This window comes from Podarcis melisellensis (assembly GCF_964234715.1).
Source record: "Podarcis melisellensis genome assembly, chromosome: 6".
Lineage (NCBI taxonomy): Eukaryota > Metazoa > Chordata > Lepidosauria > Squamata > Lacertidae > Podarcis > Podarcis melisellensis.
In genome coordinates, this window is record NC_138538.1 from 71,615,460 (window position 1) to 71,639,028 (window position 23,569).

Sequence of the window (23,569 nt, forward strand, 5' to 3'; positions counted from 1 at the left end):
GGGCAATTTACCCAAAAGAAAGTAAGTGCTCCATTTTAGCATTCATGCTTGGGGATATTCTAAATTAAAAGAAAATAGCTGACTGAAACTTCGGGAGATCACACCATCAAGGATCTACTTGTGTTCAAATCCCTGCAGCGATTTTGGCAAAATACAGCAAAGATACTTGGCTAAACACTCTCAATGTAGCCTCAAAGTAGCACAACTGCCTTGGTGACAGCAAAGGACCAAAGAAAAACAACATGATGCAAAAGGAAAGAGAAACTCTGTCATATTAAATTTCTGATAAAAACAGAAGAGGTTATGAACACAGCAGAAGAATGAGGTACGTCGACGCTACCAAAAGGAAATGGAGCTGGAAACGAAACACTTTTATAACAAGATGACTGCTGACAACACTACAGAAAGTAGGTGACAGCATTTCAAAGTCAAGACATGCTACATACTTGCTGATGTGTTTACAACACAGATGAAAGGATAGTCTCGAGATTTCACGAGAAATATCAGATGACACCTTTGACGTTGATAAAGTTATTAAAACATTTCCTTGGATAAAACCCATCAAGCTAAACTTTATAATTTGCATACTCAATCTAGAGCAGTGGCTTATGGTCTTTTACCTTTCTGTTATAATTCTTATAGCATTATGTATGGAGTTCTTTACTCTCTTTTTTATTATTCTCAAATATTAACAAGGATGTGAGTGCAGTAGTTTTCTGTTGGCAGGTTCTCTTTAAGAGGTGTATGGACGAAAGCCTCCTCCACCAGCTGAACAAGGCCTAAATTAAAGAACAGTTGATGATATTGTCTATTTGCAGAACAAGAGTGGATAACCAGCATCTTAGGGGGGAAATATTATGTACTCTCTCCCACACTTGAAATTTTCCATTTCTGTTCTCTTGTCTATTTCCTTGTCTAGGGTTGCCATATTTCAAAAAGTAAAAATCAGAACAACCCAAAACCGTTTTTAAGGAAACCCCAAAACTGTTGAGCTTTTCCCAAAGTTGTTTACAAAACCGTCAAAAGCGATTTTTCAATTGACTTGTCTAAGATCCAGGACCAAGCAACACCTTTCAGAAATTCCCACCCAAATTTGTTGTGTTGTGTTGACTCTATTTCCAAACTAATTGTGTGCTCTGTGATGGCAAGGCTGGAAAATAGTACTTAAACTGAAACAAAATACCACCTCCCATTTCTCTAACAAATCAGAAAGAATAGACAGTCTTGGAATCGGAGCTCATTGTCACTAATGGATGCTAAAGGTAAAGGTAAAGGGACCCCTGACCATTAGGTCCAGTTGTGGATGACTCTGGGGTTGCGGCGCTCATCTCGCTTTATTGGCCAAGGGAGCTGGTGTACAGCTTCTGGGTCATGTGGCCAGCATGACTAAGTTGCTTCTGGCGAACCCAAGCAGCGCATGGAAACGCTGTTTACCTTTCCGCCGGAGCGGTACCTATTTATCTACTTGCCCTTTGATGTGCTTTCGAACTGCTAGGTTGGCAGGAGAAGGGACCAAGCAACGGGAGCTCACCCCGTCACGGGGATTCAAACCACCAACCTTCTGATCAGCAAGTCCTAGGCTCTGTGGTTTAACCCAGAAGTGGCTTAGTCATGCTGGCTACATGACCCGGAAAAACTGTCTGCGGACAAACGTCAGCTCCTTTGGCCAGTATAGCTAGATGAGTGCCACAACCCCAGTTGTTCTTTACCTTTTTACCTTTACTCAAATAGTACTGGGCTGAGTGAGGCTCCAGTCCAAAGAACTCCATGGGTAGTGCTATGTATCTAAGGGGACTTTGAGCTTCTAATTCCTGCAAAGTAGCCCCAAAGCCACAAGTCAAAGGGATGAACAGAAGGAGTCTGGGGTCTTTTCAAGCTCTGGGGCGTTCCTTACAGTTCTTTGGATCTCAGCCTGAGCTTTCAAAGGAAATAGGCTAAAGGTTCCATTCCATATGTGATTCTATTCACGTTCACTGCATATATAATGGTACTTTTGAGAAAACATGCATATCTTTTTCCTGCAATCCTATAAGCATTTATTCTGGAACTGAGACTCTCTGAACTGGATGGGATTTGATTCAGGCCAGGGCAAACCTACACAGGGTCAGGATGCTCCTTCCAAATAGAATAGCTATAGAGGTCAAAGGATTGCTGTGAGCACTACACCTCGCATCAACGTTCTCACAACTGTCCTGACATCCTGCGTTGCTGTGGATAGTGGATGCATGAAGGCAGAGACAGAGGGATTTGTGCAGCACGATTTTGCTTTTTAAATAGAATTCATAAGAAGGAAATTAACATCACATAAATATCTTGTCATAAGTATTCGGCAAAGGTTATACTGTTTGCCTGTACCCTATCAAAATCTATTATGTTACCTGAGCAATGCCGGAAGATATGCAAGAGCAAATGCTGAAGATCAAAATTACCCAAGAGTAACTTGTCACTATCATCATTTCAGTGAAGTATATCACTTAATCCTTTCCCTTTCTTTCTCCTTTGCCATACTTAAACAGATGTAACGGTTGCCACAGTAGTACTCCCTGCTCACCTTGCAGGAAAACTGTAGAACTACTTAGGATGCACAATGATTTTAAAATGCAAATGCTTTAAGTGTGCTGCTTATACGGAAAATAAATGCTGCCTATGAAAACTGCATGTTCCAGATGTTTACGTGTCTGGGTATATATATTATTCAAATACTAGTTGTGAGAACTTTGTGAACACATACATGATTCATGTCACTTTTGATTACGGCTCCACTTGAAGCATAAGGTCACCAGCAAAACAAAAGATAAAGTATATGCAAGTGTGATATGCAACAAAATGTTGCAGCGTGGACTGTGCAGTCCAAGATTCCAGCCATTCTGTTCCAGTTAGTGTTCCATCATGACCATGCACATTCAGTTCTATTTGGGCGGCTTGGGGTTCCCATGGGGCTCTTACTCCTCCCAGGTTTTTTTGTATTTCTGCAAACCTTGGGTTCGCCCCCAGCTTGCCGAGACCATGCTGCTCCATGACAAACATAGCCTGAACATCAGAAATGGAGGAAATGGACCTCATCACCCTAGCTTAATAAAGTTTGTATCATTTACATGGAATAGAAAAGATGGGAAGACAACTAATTCTCCTACACATGACATCCTAAGATCTGAACAAACTCTATAGACCTGTGCCCCAAATTTGGGTAGTGAGAGATTCTTGACTTAGGTATTGCTGAATTGTACTTTTCAAGCTTAGGGTATTGCTTTAGATGCAAGGCCCCAAACCACTGTTTGCACCACTGCAGCTAAACACCGAGTCAAAGGAAAGAAAATAATGCTCATATGACTACTGCCCATCAAAATTTCAAGCACTGTCCAAAATTCACACCCAGGAAAATGATGCCTCAATCATAATGTTGGGCTTATTATTTACCATCCATACACTTCATGTTTGTTATATGCCACTGTGATCTCAAAAACATTTTTCTCCCTTCATAATCTGGTACTTACTGATACCTTTTGAGAATATAAGCTTCTTTGTCCTTCCTCGTCCCCACCCCCGACATCTTTCGCCCTTATTTGCTTTTTTCTATTATTCTCCGAATTCCTACAGTCTAAATTCCACCCTCTCTTCTTTTATCTATAGGGTAACCTTCAACCTATATTCTAAGGTGCAGAGGATTCTGTGGTGGAAGGATTTAAGACAGGCATGTCTCCTTGGGCAACATAAGTAGAGACAGCAGGAGAATCAAGGAAAACACGCCGTTAGAATAATTCCCTTCAGAGAAATCAGGATGCCAAACCGTTCCTTCCAGCTACCGCTCGCATAGAGAGAATATTTATTCATTGGTAGATGAGCTTCAGCAGGCACTCAACACTGGAATTTGAATTTCTAGCTTCTACTGATGCCTCTGATTTTCCTGGGGAATAGAAAGGGAGGGGGGAATCAGTAGAGTGAGTGCTAAGAGTTTGATCCAAAAGTTTGGGTCTGTTAACACAAAGCAATTGATATTTCAGCTGATCCCAGGCTGTACGTCATTCCTGAACTCCTTGTTGTACTCTGAACAATTTTACAGATTCCTTAGGTACATGTGCACTGGCGCAAATTGGGCAGTTTTGCATTACCTATACACTGATGCACATCCAGCCTATTCTGTTTGTACCACTCGTTGGTTGTCCGTTACATAAACACCACAGTACAGTTGAGTCATGCGATCCACACTATAGTCTGGTCACTTCTGCAACTGCTGTTGTAAATACGATGAGATGATATAATAAACCTAGGCTCCATTCCTATGTTATGACTTAAACAGTCTCTTTGAGCTGTGTTACATTGAATTATAACCCCTCTTATCTCAAGGACTTTAGGATAGACTACTGGCTGTCAATACCTTCCAAGCTGACATTTAAAACCTGGAGTGGTGGGAGACCCAAATAGAGAATACCTTTTCCCATACCATCCTGCACATTTTTTAAGATCAGCAATGGGCAAGGTCAGCAGTGCAGCAGCCCAAGGTTTTTCAGTGGAAGCTCCAAAACTCTGGAATGATCTCTACACTTAAGGTGAATCTCACCTGGACATTATACTCTTATGGGAAGATGCTGAAGAAACACACTTATGATAGATTTCTGGAGTTAAGAAGCTAAAATTTATTCGAAGTCAGTTTTGTATTTTACTCATTGCTATTTTATGTAATGCCATTTGTAGTTTGTACTGATGTTTTCATTGGTTCCAGAAACATCTATCAGTGTGCTTTAACGTTGCCCAGTGAATGTACAGGGAAGAACAGTATGTAAATATCCAAATAATATAAAAGCTTTAATTGTGTACTGCACAAGAAGCTGCAGCTGGTGATATTCCAGGCCCGCCACCAATTCTAGTCTAAATAAAGACTAACTATAAAACTCAAAACTGTTTGTTTGAGAGAAGAAAGCTTGATTTACTTCCAGCTGAACAGGCTCTCAGGGTGAATATTCCTCAAGAGGCTAGAAAGACAAGATTTCACAAGCTGCAGTTGCTTTGAAATTTCAGTTACATTTTGCATATTTTATTAAAATGTCATTTTAATATATTTCTCTTGCAGTATTATTTATTGCAGGGATAAATATAAGCATATGTTTTCCAGTATGAAAACAGTATGATTTATGTATAGAGATGATATGTGCTGCATAATTGTAGGGAAATATTTGTATATTTGAAATTTGCCCTAGAATACTTGCTTTAATTGGATCAGGCAATATTCTTCATATTTTAGGAGGGAGGGGTCAGGGGAACAAATCTAAAACTTTTCATTTCTCAACATACCAGATCTTCTCCACAACAGACCTTCATCATAACCACAGCTATAGTTACCTTAAAGAATATGCACAGCAACTAAAGACAGGGAATGAAGAGGATACAGATATTAAATGAGTAAACAGCAATTTAACTCAGCAGTTGTATGAAAGAATATTACTTTCCTTCAGTTCTCTACCAACGCTCTTAAGGGACAACATAGACTTTAAGTATATACCTAACTTACCCACTTCCCCCCCTTTCTAAATGAGACCCCTTCAGAACAAGTATCAGTTAATACTTTAGAGAGCATTTTGCCCCCAGTACCATCCAACTTTAAAACAATTGCTGGCGTATAGGACTTCAAGAGAATAAAAGGGGGCAGAAGGAGGGACCAGGAGCTTTCTCCGATTCTGCAACCACGGAATCATTAGCACTTTTGAAACAGGAGAAAACTAGGTATTATATAAAACAGCTTCAGGGAGCGGCTTCAGAACACTAAGAGACAGTCCACAGGCAATTTTCTCAAAGTAAAGAACCCTTTCCATTCGGCTGTCCTCCTTTTTAATATTTTAAGCCAGATGCCTTGAGTGCTGTATGTATTCCTTTTCCATTCAGTACAGAATTCCTGCCTTTGATGGGCTGCTTTCGTTTCAAGGCCCTAATGCTGCTGTCTGCTGTGGGCACCAGAACGGGTTGCTCTGCCTGCCGGGATTTACACACACACACACCTTTCTTGGGCCGTAGAAACTGAAGAGAGGCGGGGGAGAAGCGCTGTTTTCTCAGCATACGTTTCTTTGTTCTTTCGTGTCGGGAGTATGAAGTAGTTTTTCTTACGAATCGTCGGGGTTTGTTCTTTGCTGGTAGCTCTTTAGAGCTGAAAGAATGGCAGATAAAGTGAGCAACTATACCGGCGCAGTGTCTTTGTTGCCTCCTGCCACGGCTGTCTATTCAGTGCACAAAGGGCCTGACTCTGCTGCCAGTTCCTTTGGTGTTAAAGAAGAAAAAGAGCTGGCGTCAACGGAGGCGACAGCGCTGTGAAGGCAAGGAGGGAGCCACACTTGGCAGATTTACACAACATCTAAAAGAAAGGCATTGTGGTGCAGCGAAGCAGAGCGCTCAAGCACAGAGGTTCTGATAAGTGTGGTCCACGGACCACCAGTGGTCCGCAAGATCATTCAGGTGGTCCACATTCAATATCCACATAGATCCTGAATTGCTATTTTTTTTAATCACTTACTTCACGTCTTACGCCGCATGCCTTCGCCTCACCGTTTGAATTCTTTGCCGTGCAAATCGTAACACGACAAAATGCAACGTACGAAAAGATGCACTAAAAATGCTGTTAGAAAAACAGGCGGCATCTAGCTCAGAGCATCACGATTGTGACAATGGGCAGAAAAAGATATTCACTGAGTGAGCTGTCAAGACCATCAGTGATTTTGAAGTAGTCTGCAGTGGGGGTGAAGGGAGATGGGAAACTGCCGCTATAGGGGCTAGGGTGTTGGATTAGGATCTGGGAGGCCAAGGTACAAATTTCCACTCCGCTGTGAAGCTCACTGTGTGACCTTGGGCCTATAACTGTCTTGCTGTATAACCTACCCCTCAGCTTATTGGAAGAACCATAATAAACCAGAAATAATAATAATAATAATAATAATAATAATAATAATAATAATAATAATAATAATAATAATAATTTATTATTTATACCCCGCCCATCTGGTTGGGCCTCCCCAGCCACTCTGGGCGGCTTCCATAAAAACCAAAAATACAGTAAAATCACACGTTAAAAACTTCCCTGAACAGGGCTGCCTTAAGATGTCTTCTGAATGTCAGGTAGTTGTTTATTGCTTTGACATCTGCTGGAAGGGCGTTCCACAGGATGGGCGCCACTACCGAGAAGGCCCTCTGCCTGGTTCTCTGTAGCTTTGCTTCTCGCAATGAGGGAACCGCCAGAAGGCCCTCGGAGCTGGACCTCAGTGTCCGGGCAGAATGATGGGGGTGGAGGCGCTCCTTCAGATATACTGGACCGAGGCTGTTTAGGGCTTTAAAGGTCAGCACCAACACTTTGAATTGTGCTTGGAAACATACTGGGAGCCAATGTAGGTCTTTCAAGACCGGTGTTATATGGTCTCGGCGGCCGCTCCCAATCACCAGTCTAGCTGCCGCATTCTGGATTAGTTGTAGTTTCCGAGTCACCTTCAAAGGTAGCCCCACGTAGAGTGCATTGCAATAGTCCAAGCGGGAGATAACCAGAGCATGCACCACTCTGGCGAGACAGTCCGCAGGCAGATAGGGTCTCAGAAAGTCTGGCTTATCATTTTGTGAAACACCACAATGTCCTAGTGGTCATTCCTATTTCATTGAGAGGAAGCTTCAAACTCCTCATTTTCAACCTATGCACTTTACAATAAAGTATCCCTTCAGGGAAACAAAACAAAACAAAAATTTCCCCAGCTCCACTTTTGTCCCACCCGCTCCACATCAATAAAGGGTCATACTCATTTGTCAGCGGAGAAAAATGATAATGCTGCATACATGTGCCCAATGACTGTCGATACTAGATTTGGAAATGCCAATATACATTATGAGGTTCATAGAGAAAGAAATAAAATGATATAACAGAGTTAAATATTCTCCTTAAATGGCATGGTTTCAGTCACTAAATATATGGAACTTTAATTCTTTCTAATCTACCTTCCAAAAGATATCTCTGCCAAGGACTAAGGAGAATGGCAACAAGATAATGAAAGGGGTAAAAAATTCATCTATATAATGCATTGTTTCCATTATAACTCTATAACCTACAATTATGTACTCCTTAAATCTTTGTATTTTGTTACAGCTCTCATAATAACAAAGGCTTGATATATAGATTCTCTCCCTTGGCCGTTACCAATTGAGTGAAAAAATATGCATTTATGAAGCTTTATTAATAAGATGTGAATAATTCAAACAGCTTCTACCGTGAAGAAAAAGCAGAGTCTCTTCTTATTTGCATATAAATGAAATGATGCTTTAGTGTCAGAGTTGAAAATTAAATAATATAAAGTTTTACTGTGCAGTCCTGACACTATCATAAATATTAAGGTCATAAGTTGAGATTTTCTAACATCTCATCTTATCTTCTGTTGCAAAAGTGTGACTGAGAGGCCAAATCCTGCTTTGCCATATTTGTGTGAATAGTCACAGAGTCCAATGCATGAATTAACATGGATAATATGAACAGATTCAAAACCTTATTTGATAGTAGAAGACAAAGGACCAGATGCTAATCCATGAAAATAAACAGAAACCGAAGTTATGCATTGGAAACAGTATTAGAACGAATAGGAAGAAGAGAAAAACAAGCAAGTACTCTTGGAATTCTGCAGGTGTGAGAGGAAAGTATTTTTTTAAAAAGGCCAAGCGGATGAACTCTAAGGCCAAGCGGGGTTTTTAAATATGTGATGCATTCCTACAGCATTCTGAATTAAAAATTAAAACAGTCCCATATTGACAAAAACTTAACATCCTGCTGAATTAGCACAAAATCTAAGGGCTGCCAGGTAGGTAATGTTTCAGACCATCAGTGAATCACTTTCCACCCCACTCCCGAAAAAGAGCTGCTAGAATATGAGGAAAAACTCCTCTCCGAAAGTGGGCAGAGTCACCATCCACCAGAATAGACAATACTGAGCCAGATAGGGACATGGATGGTGCTGTGGTCTAAACCACTGAGCCTCTCGGGCTTGCTGATTGGAATGTTGGCAGTTCGAATCCATGCGATGGTGATGAGCTCCTGTTGTTCTGTCGCAGCTTCTGCCAGCCTAGCAGTACAAAAGCACAACATTGCAAGTAGATAAACAGGTACCACTGTGGCAGGAAGGTAAACATTGTTTCCGGGCACTCTGGCACTCATCACGGTGTTGTTGCGCCAGAAGTGGTTCAGTCATGCTGGCCACATGACCCGGAAAGCTGTCTGTGGACAAATGCCGGCTCCCTCAGCCTGAAGTGGGATGAGCAGCCTGTCAGGAGTTCAGCCTACACTAGAGTAGGACCTTGGCAGAGACACATGCCCAACTGGCATGTTCCCTCCCTTCTGGGTCTATCGTTTGGAAGCTTCATCAGCTTTCTTCAGCCCGAACATCACAGCGACCAATGCCAACCGACACCAGCACACTTAGGGATATGCAGAGTTAGCACATTTCGCATAACAGACCTCAGCGACTCAGCATTTTGGCTAATCTACTTTATTTACATATAAACACACATGGAGCACTGCAACATGGCTCTCTCTGGCGTCAGACAGCAAAAAGAAAAAGAACAAAGGACAATAGTTCCACTTCATGGAACACAGTAACACAAACATCCTGTCTCCATCACTTCCCACTCTGTGGAGTCAAAACATATACCGTCATGTGATAGACAAAAATCCCATGACTGCAATGAAAGATCAGGAATTCTAACACACCGCACCCCATAGTCACCTTTGACTGGACTTAACCAGGGGTCATTTACCTTTACCTATTTACTGAGCCAGATAGACTACTGCTCCAATTCTGTAGAAAGCAGCCTCTGTGAATCCAGAAAACACAAATTCTTACACATGAATGGTATCAATTAATATAAACTGGACAGAATGAACCCGCTCAGTGCCACTGTTTTACAAACTATTTTAGTTGTTTTTTTTAATGGCATGTGTTTAAATTGGCTTAAGACTCACATGGAAGGAGATTCATAAATTAACAAAATAAATAACTGGCAAAAAAAAGCAGTTGCTAGAAGTGATGAGGCAGAGGAGCAGCAATTAACATCAAGAATAGTATATTGCTTCCTTTAATGTTTGGCATTTTTCAGGTTGAAGTTTTATCCATTTCTATAAATTAGATAGCCTCTTTCTGACAGATCCTGTGGTGCTGAAGTCAAGTTTTCCCTCCCCACTATGGAAATGTTGGAGGGGGGACAAATTGTTTTCAAAAATCTAAGACAATTGCCCCATGTTCTAATACAAAATCTTCCTCCAGATCTGTAGCCATTTAAACTAGAAACAGCTCCCCTCCGCCCTCCCCACTTTGAAAGACAGTGCAAATCCGTTGAAGATCAACTGTTCTGAAATGGGGAAAGGTTCAGAATAACAAAATGGGAGTTTCTGGGAAATAGCTATTTGGAGATGTGATAGATTTATTTCTTTAAAAAATATATTTTTAAAATTAATTTTCCAATATTTACAGTTTTGCCAATTATATGGATTCCAATGAATATCAAAATGATTCCAATTTTGCATAATTTAACCAAAGTGGTTTCCTGAGCTCCTTGATCAATGTTTTTTGTCCAGTTCTTATATTGCTGTGGTTTTTGTATTTTTTTTAAAATCGACATCCAATTACATTTGGGTTGGTCTATCAATCGCAGCAGCTGCATTTTCAGCGATTCCCATCCGTGTAGATAATAATAACCTCCTCTAACTTTCCATAGGATTCCCAATGAGGTGCCCTAATTATTTTCCTTTTCTCTGCGTGTGTCAGTCTGATTATGATGTCCTGGGCCTTCTCGACCTCCCTCCCTTGGTAGGATCACAAAACCCAGGCCATTCCCCCAAATAAGATGCGCCCAAAAACCCCACTTTTGACTGCTTAGGCCTTAAGCCATGAAGCAGGTATTGTATAGGGCAAGCGAGGGCAACTTAAGGGCAGCGCAGCTTCAGCCTCTGCCAGCGAGCATGCTCGGCAGCTCGGCGCCGTTCTTCGCCTTCCTCCCCAGCACCGAATAGGGCGGTGCGTTCGTTGGGCGCGTCAGCAACTTCGCGTAGCCAATCCCCCTCCGCGTTTTTCAAGGCGGCGGCTGGATTGGCTGATCCGACCGCTTCGCACGGGCGCTGGGGATTGGCCGCCCAAGAGCAGGCTTCGGAAGGCGGCACCGTCAAGCGCTTCGCGGAGGGAGAGATCGGACTTCGACGCGCGTGCGTGAGGGAGGAGAAGTTTCCCGGTAGGGAGAGCGAGAGGCCGGCCCGTCTCTGAGGTAGCCCCGTATAAGTCTCCGAACGGACCCCGTCTTTCCGCATCTTCAGGCGGGAAGGCTGAGAGGGTGGGTTTCCCGCTCAGCGCTTTGGGTGGCTCTTGCCTGAAATCGTTGGGAAGGGAGAAGGGAGAGTTCCCCACACGGGTCGTTCCTTGAGCCCCTAATCAGCATCGTAGCGAGGGACTTTTGGGGGGAGTGGGTTTGCCATACGACCGGAATTTCCCGGACACATAAGGAACCCAGCGGCCGCCCGCAATGTCCCGGCGGGAATCGCCTATGTGCCCGGAAAACACCGGACGTGTGGCAGCCCATGTCGTTTTTGCCCATTCTCCTCAAAAATACGTAGCTCAAAAACTATGACCCCCTCGCTCCGAAAGCTCTGCAACTTTTCTGTCCAGGTTTTCACTTTGGATTTCACGGTGCAATGGCTCTTTTGCGCCCTAGGCAAGGCTAACAGCTTGCTCCCCCCAGTTGTTTTTTTCCGTAACTTCAGTTTTCAAAAACTTGTAAAGAAACGCAAAAACTTGAAACTGCAAAATTTATTCCAGATTGCGAGAATAAGTAATACAGCCATTTCCGATTAGCTTCCTTAAATACCTTGGGTATAGGGCAGTATAGAAATAACATAAATTAATAATAATAAATAAAATGAAAATGTTTCTGCGCACAAGTCGTTTTGAATATTCCTGCCAATGGCGGTGCTTTCAAGTCTCTTTAAAAGCACGTCAAAATCTCGCGTTGCAGGTTTGGCCACCAGTTTCTTCAGGACTGGTGCAGGTTCAGTTAGCATTTGCTGCCAAGCCAGCTGGTCTGTCTTGCAGTGTGGTTGAGTGTATGTAAGTTTTGGCAAGTTTGGGCTTTGAGAAGCTGCGTTGAAGTTGTAGAACAAAAGTAAAATATTGTTGGAAATTTGCAAGATATAACAAGAACTAATTTTTAAAATTAAAATGCTATTCAAATGTCCATTCTGTGGTTGGCTGCCTAGTTGGCCCAGTGATATCACTGGACCTGCACTCAACCCATCTCCCTTCCTTCGATTTGCTTGGCCCCTCCTGGGGTGTTCTGCTTCCTACTGCTAATCTAAGTTAGAAGAATTAGCATGCAATATTTGAATGCTGTGGGACACCCAAAAGTGCTGTAGCCCAACCTTAGGCATTTGTGTTCCTAAATACGACACCCTTCCCCCCAAAAAAATCCTCCTGGGAGGTTTTGACACAAGTATACATGATTTTAGCTTTTAAGGTGACATATAATCAAATAGCGATGCAATCCTATAACACATGTCTGAGAATAAGTTCTACTGAACACAGCAGGCCCTGCTTCTGAGTAAACATTCACGGTGTTGCACTGCATGGCTGCAATCCTCTGTGCCCATACCTGGGAGGAAATCCCACTGAAGGCATATGGACTTACTTCTGAGTAAAGGCTTGATGGCCAACCATGGAAATCCTGGATTCTTCCCCATGCTGTATCCATTGCTGGACCTGATTTCTGGCTGGGAATGCTTTTCCACCCCTAAGTACAGTCGTACCTTGGAAGTCTAACAGCTTTGTTCCCAAATGTCTTGGTTCCTGAACATCACAAACCTGGAAGTGACTGCTCCGGTTTGCGAATTATTTTTGGAAGCCGAACGTCTGACGGGGCTTCCGATTGGCTGCAGGAGCTTGGTTTTTGAACGTTTTGGAAGTCGAATGGACTTCTAGAACGGATTCCATTCAACTTCCAGGGTACGACTATGGTTATTGAGTAAGCTTCAACATACTGAAACCTACTTCCCAGTAAACATAACTAGAACTGTGCTGTAAATTTCAGCTACCATTCTGAAATCTGCTTCTTAAAATGGAAGAGGTGTTGATTTTGAGGTTCTTTCTGCTCTGACTCATTGTGTGGTTACTCCAGGTTCTCAATTCAGTGTTTTGCTAAAGTTGAGCCCTTTCCTAACAACTCTCCACAGGTTGTCCTCTTCTTGCTCTCCACCCCTTATAAATGCTGATAATGAGTTCTGGCAGTCTAATATCTCCATGTGCCCTGTTGTTGCTTGTGAAGTTCTACTCTAATACACATTCACATATGTTTTAACCTATTTTTACCTTGCTGTTGATTTTAATTGTATTCTGAAAGTTTCCAATACCTGTTTTTAATTGTTTCATTGATAATTTAAATCTTTCATTCCTTTTGTAAACCATTTAAAATATTTTTATTGCAATCAAGCATTTAAATCAACATTTTGTAAAAGTAAGAATGAATTGACATTAAAAGTACAGTAGAACAAGACAGCTCACATCCTCCCATCTTCAAAAAATAAAACCCACCTCATGGAATGATGAGGTAGTGTGAATATTATTACTCCCTTAAATACAGTGTGGATCAGTGGAGGTACCCTGTCAGGGTATTATTCAACCCACCCAGGTCTTGATTGAGTTCAAAAAAAGAAGGCTCATACTGCTTTAAGATCCTACCTTTCAGTGGATCTTTGTTTCTTCCCCACTCTGTGCCCCCCCCGGGGGGGGGAGGGAGTATGCATAGCTTACAGTGCAGTTATTTATGTGCCCATTCAGAAATAAGTCCCACCGAGTTTAATGGTGGTTACTTCCAGTTAAGTGGGCATAAGATTGTAGCTTTAGTTTCTGAAATGAAAGACTGGAGCGCTAGCCTGCCTAAAAGCTCCATTCATTACTCTCACAATTCCTGCATCTTTTCTTACTTTATTTTTGTTTAAAGTACTCTAATTGCTAAGGGACGCACGTGCCGCTGTGGGTAAGACCTCAGCGCCTAGGACTTGCCGATCGCATGGTCGGCGGTTCGAATCCCCGCGGCGGGGTGAGCTCCCGTCTTTCGGTCCCAGCTCCTGCCCACCTAGCAGTTCGAAAGCACCCTTAAGTGCAAGTAGATAAACAGGTACCGCTTTATAGCGGGAAGGTAAATGGTGTTTCCATGTGCTGTGCTGGTGCTGGCTCGCCAGCTGCAGCTTCGTCACGCTGGCCACGTGACCTGGAAGTGTCTGCGGACAGCGCTGGCTCCCGGCCTATAGAGTGAGATGAGCGCACAACCCTAGAGTCTGGCAAGACTGGCCCAAACGGGCAGGGGTACCTTTACCTTTACCTAATTGCTAAGAGACTTGTGTTAAGGAAAAAAGAAGCAAGACTATAAAGTACAGCTAAATAAATACTGAATTAATTTAAGTATCCAGTAATTCTGGGTATAGGCATTCTTTGTAATGATGAGGGAGCAGGCAAAAAGGTGGAACACTAGTTCTTAGTTATTAAAAAAAGCCTCTTAGTTTTTAATTGTGCCATTGGCTTCAGCAGCTCCAGGATTCTGGTTCTAACAACTGGATTCTGAAGGTCTCCGCTCCACCAGTACCCTAAAGGTGTCTTGCTTCCTCAAACAATTCTGTCTTTTATTCCTGGCTGCTGCTTATGTGTGAAATTGCAGGCTAGAACATCTCTGTGATACTACCACCCTTACGGTACTTTCTTCAAAGCTCTTTTCCATGAAGCCTTTTGCATAACTCACAATCCTATACTCTACTAAACTTAAGCCTAAGTACATGTAAGTGTTAAATGCGTTTTATTCCCATTTTTATCCCTGCCACCTATCTTCACAGAAAATCCCCCTCCCCCAGGGGGGGGTGTCAGAATGCAAGTAGCTCACAGCAGAAAATTTATCATTTTTTTCTTTATAAAATGCCATGTCCATTGTTAATACATTTGCAAAAGTACAGTGGTGCCTCGCAAGACGAAATTAATTCGTTCCGCAAGTCTTTTCGTCTTGCGAGTTTTTCGTCTTGCGAAGCACAGTTTCCCATAGGAATGCATTAAAAATCAATTAATGCGTTCCTATGGAAACCGCTTTCAGACCAGGTCCGGGGACAGTCTGTCCCCCGACCTCTTCTGAAGGCCGGCGGGGGGCGAAAGTCTTTGCTCCCCCCCCCCCCGCCTGCCTTCCCGGGACAGCGGAGACTTCTCCGCTGTCCGAGGCGATCTTAAAATGCTGGCGGGCGCTCCGCTGTCCCGGGGCGATTTAAAAGCCCCCGGGAAGGCAGGCAGGGGGGACAAAGACTTTTGCCCCCCGCCCGCCTTCGGAAGAGGTCCTTTGTCCCCCCTGCCTGCCTTCCCGGGAGAGCGGAGAAAGTAAGTGAATTAAGAACATAGTTTGGCACAGTTAGTAAAAGCTTATAACCAGAGGGTAATTTATTTTCAAGATGTGCATTATACTTTTTGAAAAGTACCATATGCCATTGACTCCCTTCCCCCCACCTTTGGGATAGCTTTGTTGGTTAAAGTAGGATTTAGACTGCAAACCAAAGCATACAGTATTTACTATTTGAAACTTGCACACAATTTTTGCCTTTTTGGTTGTTCTAATAAAAACACTGCCCATTTTTCTTAAGGGCCAAAAATTCTACCTTTTACTTCTCATATTTACCAGGAAATCCCTTTGAACTCAGTGGGATCTCTGAGTAAGCCTGAGGCTGAAATATTAGATATAAGTAAATATGAATAAATAAAACTATGATATAATGGATGAATTCTGAGAGCCTTTACTGTGCACAGATTTCAGTTAGTGATTACTTTTGTCATAAAACTTTCTTTTTTTTGAGTGTGGAAGCAATACAATTGTTTGCTTTTTGTATCAGTGTATTGGGGGTGTTCTTAGAATAATTGTAGACACTGTCAAATCTTCAACTAGAAATACTCTTTTTACAAAAATTGTCATAGCAAATATCTTGCTTTGACCAAAGCTCATCTCTGCTTTGTGTCCCAGATCAGCATGTGGTACAATTAAGAAATTACTATGCCATACTGTATGGGTTTCACGGCAAAAGGCTAACAAATAACCTAAAGCTATGTTTAAGATCAATATGTAAATTTGAAATGACTTTAAAAATTGTACACAAAGTATTGGGCATTCCATATGATGGGTGGCATTCCATTCAGTGCTTTTAGAAATAGTTTCACATCATGTACAAACTAAACGACAAAGTTTAAGGTAGCTTGTGCTTGGTTATTTTAATATTTATGCTTGCAACCTTCAGTTTAAATGCAGTGGAAGGTTTGTATTTGACCAGGAGTCTTGCTACAAGGAGCTACCTTGTAAAGTTAACCTGCTCTGACAAGCCCCAGATGTTGTTCTTCTCTCCAGACCAATGATTTGATAGAGCTCAAACAATGATCATGGAACTATGATTTCCACATTTTGAGCTATAATAGATGGGTATATTTGTCCAGCAAGAAGAAATGAGAAAATACAAAAACTTAACTGCAGTTACTGTATTGTTCAAAGGGTATTAAAATTTGCCCTTGATCTCTAATCTAATATTGATAAAAGGAAAAAATTGTATAATTTGAATTTGATATTGTTTTATACTTTGACAGCTATTTCACATTCTTTTCAAAAGCAGTCTAGATTGCTCTTACTACATATTTTGTTCAGTATTCTTGCAATCAATTAGCTGAATGCTGGATTCCTAAATCTGTTAAAAACGGTCAATAATTGTTCAAGCTTGTAGTGGGCTGAAATAAAGAGAGCTTAATAAAAGACTCCTTATATGCAGTCTTTTTGTTTATTGATTTCTTGAAAAAAATTTAATGGAATGATGGCTTATCAGAATTTCAGGATATAAATGACATTTATTCAGGTCATTATCTGAAATACTTAATTATCGTTGTAAGCTTTGCTTTTGGTTCCTAAACTCTGTTTTGTTCTGCATTACTTTGATGCTTTGAATCCTTTTAGTTAAGTTAAAATTACCTTCCTGCCAAAAGGGGTGATAGAAGTGGTGAGGTTCTTTTGACCAATTTCCTCCTTGGCCATAGGAACCCATATCCCTATGCCTGCAGGTAAGTGTTACTGAGAGATTCTATGGGCCAGTTGTGAAAGGGAGGGAAAGTCCTCTACAACACGAGTCAGTGACCACCATATCCCAAAAGAGCAACCATGCCCTTAACATCTGTGGAAGCATCTCCAGTGCCTATTAGTCAAAGTCTGTGCTGTTGACACAAGCACACAGAAGAAACCCATCAATTGATGGGACGATTCCCCCAGGACATCTCCCTGCGTCACAATGCATACGATGGCACCACACATTCCTGCTTATACTTCCATCTGCTTCTCTGACACAGGCAGCAACTGTCCCAGTGGTGCTACCAGTTATACTTCATGCAAAGGGCTTTAAGCCCCCTTAAGCTACAGACTGTGCACAGGCACTGTTGTGGAGTGCAGTACAAAAAATGAGAGATGAAGAGTTCAAACTGCAGCACCCTTATGGTTCCCCAGACAGAAGGCCTGCAAAATGCACACACAGCCCTCCAGAGACGAGGATTCAAGACCCATTGAGTAGTGGGAGAATTCTTTTATGTTTGATAACTATATTGATTTCTGTAATAGAATTCTAAAAGCTGCAGGATCAGCAAAGCTATGCAGCTAAGCTCATTCTATCACTTTTATTATGGTTTTTAACTAATGGAAATGCTATAGGTTTCCTCCCCAAAAAATGAATAAAAAGTAGATGTAGTTATAGTACATAATCCAAAGATGAATACATAGGTAAGTCCGAGTATAAGAGAAATCTTACCAACTACTTTATAGAAGCCTGTTCCCCAAATTCCAGTAACTGAACAGAATTTGTTTTTGAATTACTCTGGTTCAGTTCCCCCAGAAATAATAATAATATAACAGCAAACTAAAAAACAAACAAACATACCTTAGTAACAAGTAAAATTTTATGTTAATCTCTCTCCTGAAAAATTTCTTCAAAATAAAATTAGAAGAACTTTACCAAGCTGAGAACTTAATCACTCACTAGAATTTTAAATCTTTAGAGTAAAGTCCATCAGTTTCTAAAAGCCATTTTTTAAAAAAGATAGACCCATTGTATATAAAAATGCAATCTTCAGATATCAAGGGTTGAAGTCATACTCTTGAGTACACTAATTGAAATCAATGGGACTAACGAGAAGTCCACTGATTAAATGATATGTCAAACTGAGTCCTACTCTTGACAGCTGGATTCAACTCAGTGTGTCTTTTATTAACAGTTAAGATAATGTCCTTTGTGATGTAATCACTTGACTACTAGTATATCAACTGAGCCCATCAAGTGATTGCATAAAATCTTCCCAATGGCTGTTGGGCAGTGATGCTTTCCAGGTGATGGGGTCTGAGCTGTATATAGAATGAAAGGTAAAGGAATTTGTTTCATCATACGCTTCCTGAGATATTCATTATCCACAAACAATAATGTTTTAATACTATTGTTAAAAACAAATCCAGTTATTCATCATTATAGGTATGGAGTGCTATATCAGTTTCCTATGCTAGTAAAATTCTTCCTTTGAAGCATATGGAATTACAGTGGTACCTCAGGTTAAGCACTTAATTCGTTCTGGAGGTCTTTTCTTAACCTGAAACTGTTCTTAACCTGAAGCACCACTTTAGCTAATGGGGCCTCCTGCTGCTGCCGCGCAATTTCTGTTCTCATCCTGAAGCAAAGTTTTTAACCGGCGGTACTATTTCTGTAACCTGAAGCGTCTGTAACCAGAGGTACCACTGTAAGTGATTAGATAATGAACAAGATAGCCTGCTGTTTTCAAACATAGGATCTTAAGAGATGGAAGGGATGTTTGGCATCATTTAGTCCAATGCAATGCAGAATCTGAGGAGCAGGATGCAACTATGCCATTCCCAATAGATAGGTTCCAGTGAATTGCCTGAAGCTACTGCCTTGCTGGCCTGCATGACAACCCTCCAGATATTTTGGAAATGGTTGCCACGTGGCCTTTTAATCTTCTCAATACCTGCACATCACTGTCTTTAATACCATTTAATGTGTTCTAGGTTATCAAGACACGAGAACATCCTGTGAAAGGTACATGGTCTGAACACCCCGATGTGAGGGTACGTAGTTAAAAGAGATTTGTGGTTATCTGTGGGGATTTTGAGTAATTGGCAGCTTTCTGTTAACAATATTTCCTAATGTGCAATTTTTAGCTTTTTGTGCATGTGCATACTTAAATAAAAATAGCACGTATTTTCAGGATCAGCTTCTCAATTCTGCCCTAATTGGAGGTGTTAAATGAAATGGATAATTGCAAACACTACTCAGACATGGAGGCTGACATCTACTTGACATTTTGAAGGAAGTTAAAATGTGGGAAATAAATTCTACCCTTGGAAGAATTCTTGTGTACATACAGCTGTTAATGTGCGTCATAGCTTAGAATCTGACCATTTTGTGGATTTTTATTACTTGCATATTTTCCATTAATGTCTCCTAATGTGATTTTAAAACTATATTTAGCTAGTAGAGTGGGGAAGCTCTTCAATAGGCTCTTTAAAATTTGGTGTGCATTGTTTGTTATCCTTATGAAAAATCAACGTTTGACCAATACTTTCTGATAATTGGATAAAAGTTTGATTCCTAATATCTCTTTAGTTCCTGTTGAATAGAAAAGCAAATATATTTCCATATTCATTAAGAACTTTCAGTTTTTATTAAAGTCTTATGCACACTTTATAGTAAATCTTATTGACTTCATGGGGACTTCTGATGCATAGGATCAGACTGTACAGTACAGACTATCCAATGTTCATTCTCATACAACATTACTGTTCTTTATATAGCTGGAAGGGACCAGACTTGTTTGAACCTGCTTAGTCCTGAGAAGCCTAGCTTGCTTGTTCTGAACTTTGTTATCATTGTTTCCCTGTTTGCTTGCAGGTAATTTTGTGATGGATGCAGATGAACAACCTCCCTTGCATTGTGAAGACTCTCGTATGAAATACGACCACAGCAAGAAACTGTCAGGTATACATTGTCACACATCTTAACGTCCTCTGCGATATTATCACTAATTCCCCCGTCCGTTCCCTGTTCCTGTCTTCATATTGTTGCACATTTGCATCCTAGTTTGTGCAGTGATTGCTAGGTTCTCTTAAGATGATAAATGGATGTTAACTTTATCAGAGCCAAGAAGCGATCTAGTGAATGCTATGGCAGAGGAACATGTAGCAGAAAGAAGTTGGACGTTTGATGTACTTGGTTGGTTCATATGTACAGGTTTATTCTTGTTTTGAATTCCAGCCAAACTTGTTTTTCTTAAATAATTGATCTCATTCAAGCTAGACGAGAGCTGTGCGGAGGTTAAAGAGAGAGTGTTTTGTTAGGTTTTTATGGCTAGGATCCAAGAAACTGCTTGGGATCATGCAAGGGGCTTACACTCACCTGCCTGGTTTTTTGATGGTGAACAACTGATCGCTATATCACAAACCTCTTTCTGAATTGCCCCTCAGTTTCAAAAGCAATTTGCTTTAAAGCAAGAGAATAGAGGGACGTTGGTAGAGGAATGCAAGTCTAAAACCCCTTTGGGCTCACATAACAGATGTAGGTTTATGGTTCTTTGGATCCTGGCCCCTAGCTTTAACTCACAATTTTGTGGGGCGTGAGGAGTAATTGTGGACATGGCTTGCAGCAGCCCAACAGAGGATAAAAAGTGTACTTCATAACAGCATGAGAGACTGCCCGGTGGCTCTAGTGCCAGGCAACTGAGTAAGCTGTCCTTTAAGGGGGAGCAGATGCGAAAAGTGTGTACATTGTCCTGCAGATGAAGATGTAATGTGTGTGGTATCTTTTGAAGCGGGTTGGGATTAGCCTGGCTTATCAAAAATAGATTTGTTGTGGAAAAGAGCAGTGCATTACATCATGCTAAGCCTCAGAACAGGAACACTGCATTTATAAACAACTTTCAGTAGCTTTCAGCTGGTTAAGTATAATTCAGTGACACTCAAGTGGTTCACAGATGAAAGCATATTTTACCAAAATTATAGGTAAAGGTAAAAAGGTATGGTAAAGGACCCCTGAATGGTTAAGTCCAGTCAAATGTGACTATTGGGTGCGGCACTCATCTTACTTTTCAGGCCGAAGGAGCAGGCATTTGTTCGCAGACAGCTTTCTGGGTCATGTGGTCAGCATGACTAAACCGCTTCTGGCACAACAGAATGCTGTGACAAGTGCCAGAGTGCACAGAAACACTGTTTATCTTCCCACTGCAGCGGTACCTGCATATCTACTTGAACTGGCGTGCTTTCAAACTACTAGGTTGGCAGGGGTTGGTACAGAGCAGTGGGAGCTCACCCCGTTGTATGGATTCAAACTGCTGACCTTCTCATCGGCAAGCCCAAGAGGCTCATATGTATATTTTTATTTCAGATATTTTTTCATTTACCTCTATTGGTATGACACCAACAGCCCTTTGTAAAATAACAGTATGAAAGTAAGATAACAGGGTTACAGCATTTTTCTAAGCTTTAGAAAGAGTAATGTCAAGTCCAGGGGTGGCTAATCAAAATGATCAAGAGGCTGGAGCAACTGCCCTATGAGGAAAGATGACCACATTTGGGGCTTCTTACTTGTGCGAAAAGTCAAGTAAGAGGTGACATGATAGAAATATATAACATTATGCATGGCTGGAGAAAGGACAGAGAAAAGTTTTTCTCCCTTGTAACACTTGAGTTCATGGACATCCAATGACTTGGTATATTGAAAGGTTCAGAACGAGGAAAGCAAGTACAGCGTATAGTTAAAAAGTATGGAAGTTGGTCCCACAAGAGGCAATGGTGGCCACCAACTTGGATGGCTTTTAAGAAGGATTTTCAAGGAGGCTGTTATGGATGGCTTTTAAGGCTGTTGATGGCCCCACTCTGCCTTCCTGTTCGGAGCCAGTATGCTTCTGAATACCAGTTACTGGAAACAGCAGGAGGCGAGAGTGCTCTTGTGCTCGGGGTCCTGTTTGCAGGCTTCCCACAGCACTTGGTTGGCCACTGTGAGTACAGGATGCTGGACTTGATGGGCTACTGGCCTGGTCAAGCAAGGCTGTTCTAACGTTGTTGGACTTCAGTTCCCATCAGTCTCAGCCAGCCAATGGACAGGGATGATGAATTTCGTAGTCCAACAGCGTAGGAAGGGTCACAGGTTAGCCTACTCTAATTGTGTTACAGAGAACAGTCATGTAATGCAGAACAGTTGTCTAACAGAATTAGGGTACCTTGTTTGTGTTGCCTTGGTTTTTGCAGAAAATGCAATATAACATCCTTGCCATGCCATCTAGTGATAAAGAGTATGAAAAGCAGTGACTTTTGAATTAGCTTTTGAATTCAACAGCTCTAGGTAATAGTGCAAATCTACTGCCTGCTTTGTTTCCAAGCCCACGTTTTGTCTCTAGGAAATATTTTTAGTGATTGACATAGCCTGGTCCTTGACATCCTTTGATGGTTAGTTTGTTGTGTGCTGGTAACATAGACAATAGAGATGTTGTTTAGTGTAATCTGATCTACTAACCTGATAGCTCATAGAAGTGCAGAGAAAACAGTTGTTGCCATTGCACCCTGCTATTTTGGACCGAAGCACAATAGAATATCCTTGGAATATAGACTATTGCAATGCAAAGTGAGAAGGCAAAAAAAGAAAAACTGGTAAAGCCCTCATCCTCACATACAGAGCAAATGAAATGTAGACAGAAAAGGCCTGAACCCTGTCCCCAAAGAATCTCAGTTTAAAAATGTAAAAAAAATGTAGGTGCAGTGGGCCTTGGCAAGACACCAAGGGAGAACTCTTGGGGTGCTATGGTGCCAACAGGTGCCACATTGGGGACCCAGCTGTAGGTTCTTAAGCGATTAGTTCTAATCAAAGTATAGAAAAATAATAATCTTAAACATTGATTCACACTTTGGAGGAAAAATGAAGCTCAAATGTGTGCACTGAATGGATGTAATTAACACTCCATTGCGTTCCTGTCCTGTCTTTCCTAAAACTTAATTGATGCTATTTGCAGCTTGCAAGGGGTTTGCTATTTTCTCTACCGCTTTATTGAACAATAGCAAACTCCTAACTAATGGTATTTTTGTGTGAACTATATAGCAAGTGGGTGCCATGAGTACTCATTGAGTAAAGTATGCTATGGTGTTTCTATCTACGGTCAAGTGGAGATCACTAAGAATACGGTCCTGTGTGCTCATAGGCTGTGATCAAAGTCCACTTCGCACTGGGCTGGGGTGGAATTAGGTAGAGGTGTCTCTCTTCCCAGCACACCCTTCTCTGCTGGCATTGGAGTCCCCCTACTCCCACCTGCTGAATTGGGAAGCAGGTATTGCCAGCAGTAAACCCCAAACAGGGAGGGCCCAAGCTGGCCCCATTGTTATCATTTTATGGCATCAGACAACTACAGACTGGAACAGTGATGTGCATGCCCTGAACCTTCCAGCCAGCCAGTGTGCTGCTGCCGCTGCCCAGTCAGGGTTCCTACCTGTT

At 41.6% G+C, this 23,569-nt stretch overlaps 1 protein-coding gene across 6 annotated transcripts in view; it reads left to right on the top strand.

The window, feature by feature from the left end:
- The first annotated feature begins 11,125 nt into the window (after positions 1-11,125).
- CDC7 (cell division cycle 7) overlaps positions 11,126-23,569 on the top strand; it is a 36,043-nt gene continuing 23,599 nt past the window's right edge. For 2 of the 6 annotated variants that reach the window (XM_081914227.1, XM_081914232.1), the window contains exons 1-3: positions 18,334-18,447; positions 19,102-19,161; positions 19,985-20,071. In XM_081914227.1, coding sequence (XP_081770353.1) covers positions 19,996-20,071 — 76 coding nt within the window. In that variant the 5' untranslated portion in view covers positions 18,334-18,447; positions 19,102-19,161; positions 19,985-19,995. Of the gene's footprint in view, positions 11,329-12,006; positions 12,099-18,333; positions 18,448-19,101; positions 19,162-19,984; positions 20,072-23,569 lie in introns of those variants that run through there. The other 4 variants (XM_081914230.1, XM_081914228.1, XM_081914229.1 and 1 more) reach the window with 4 other exon arrangements.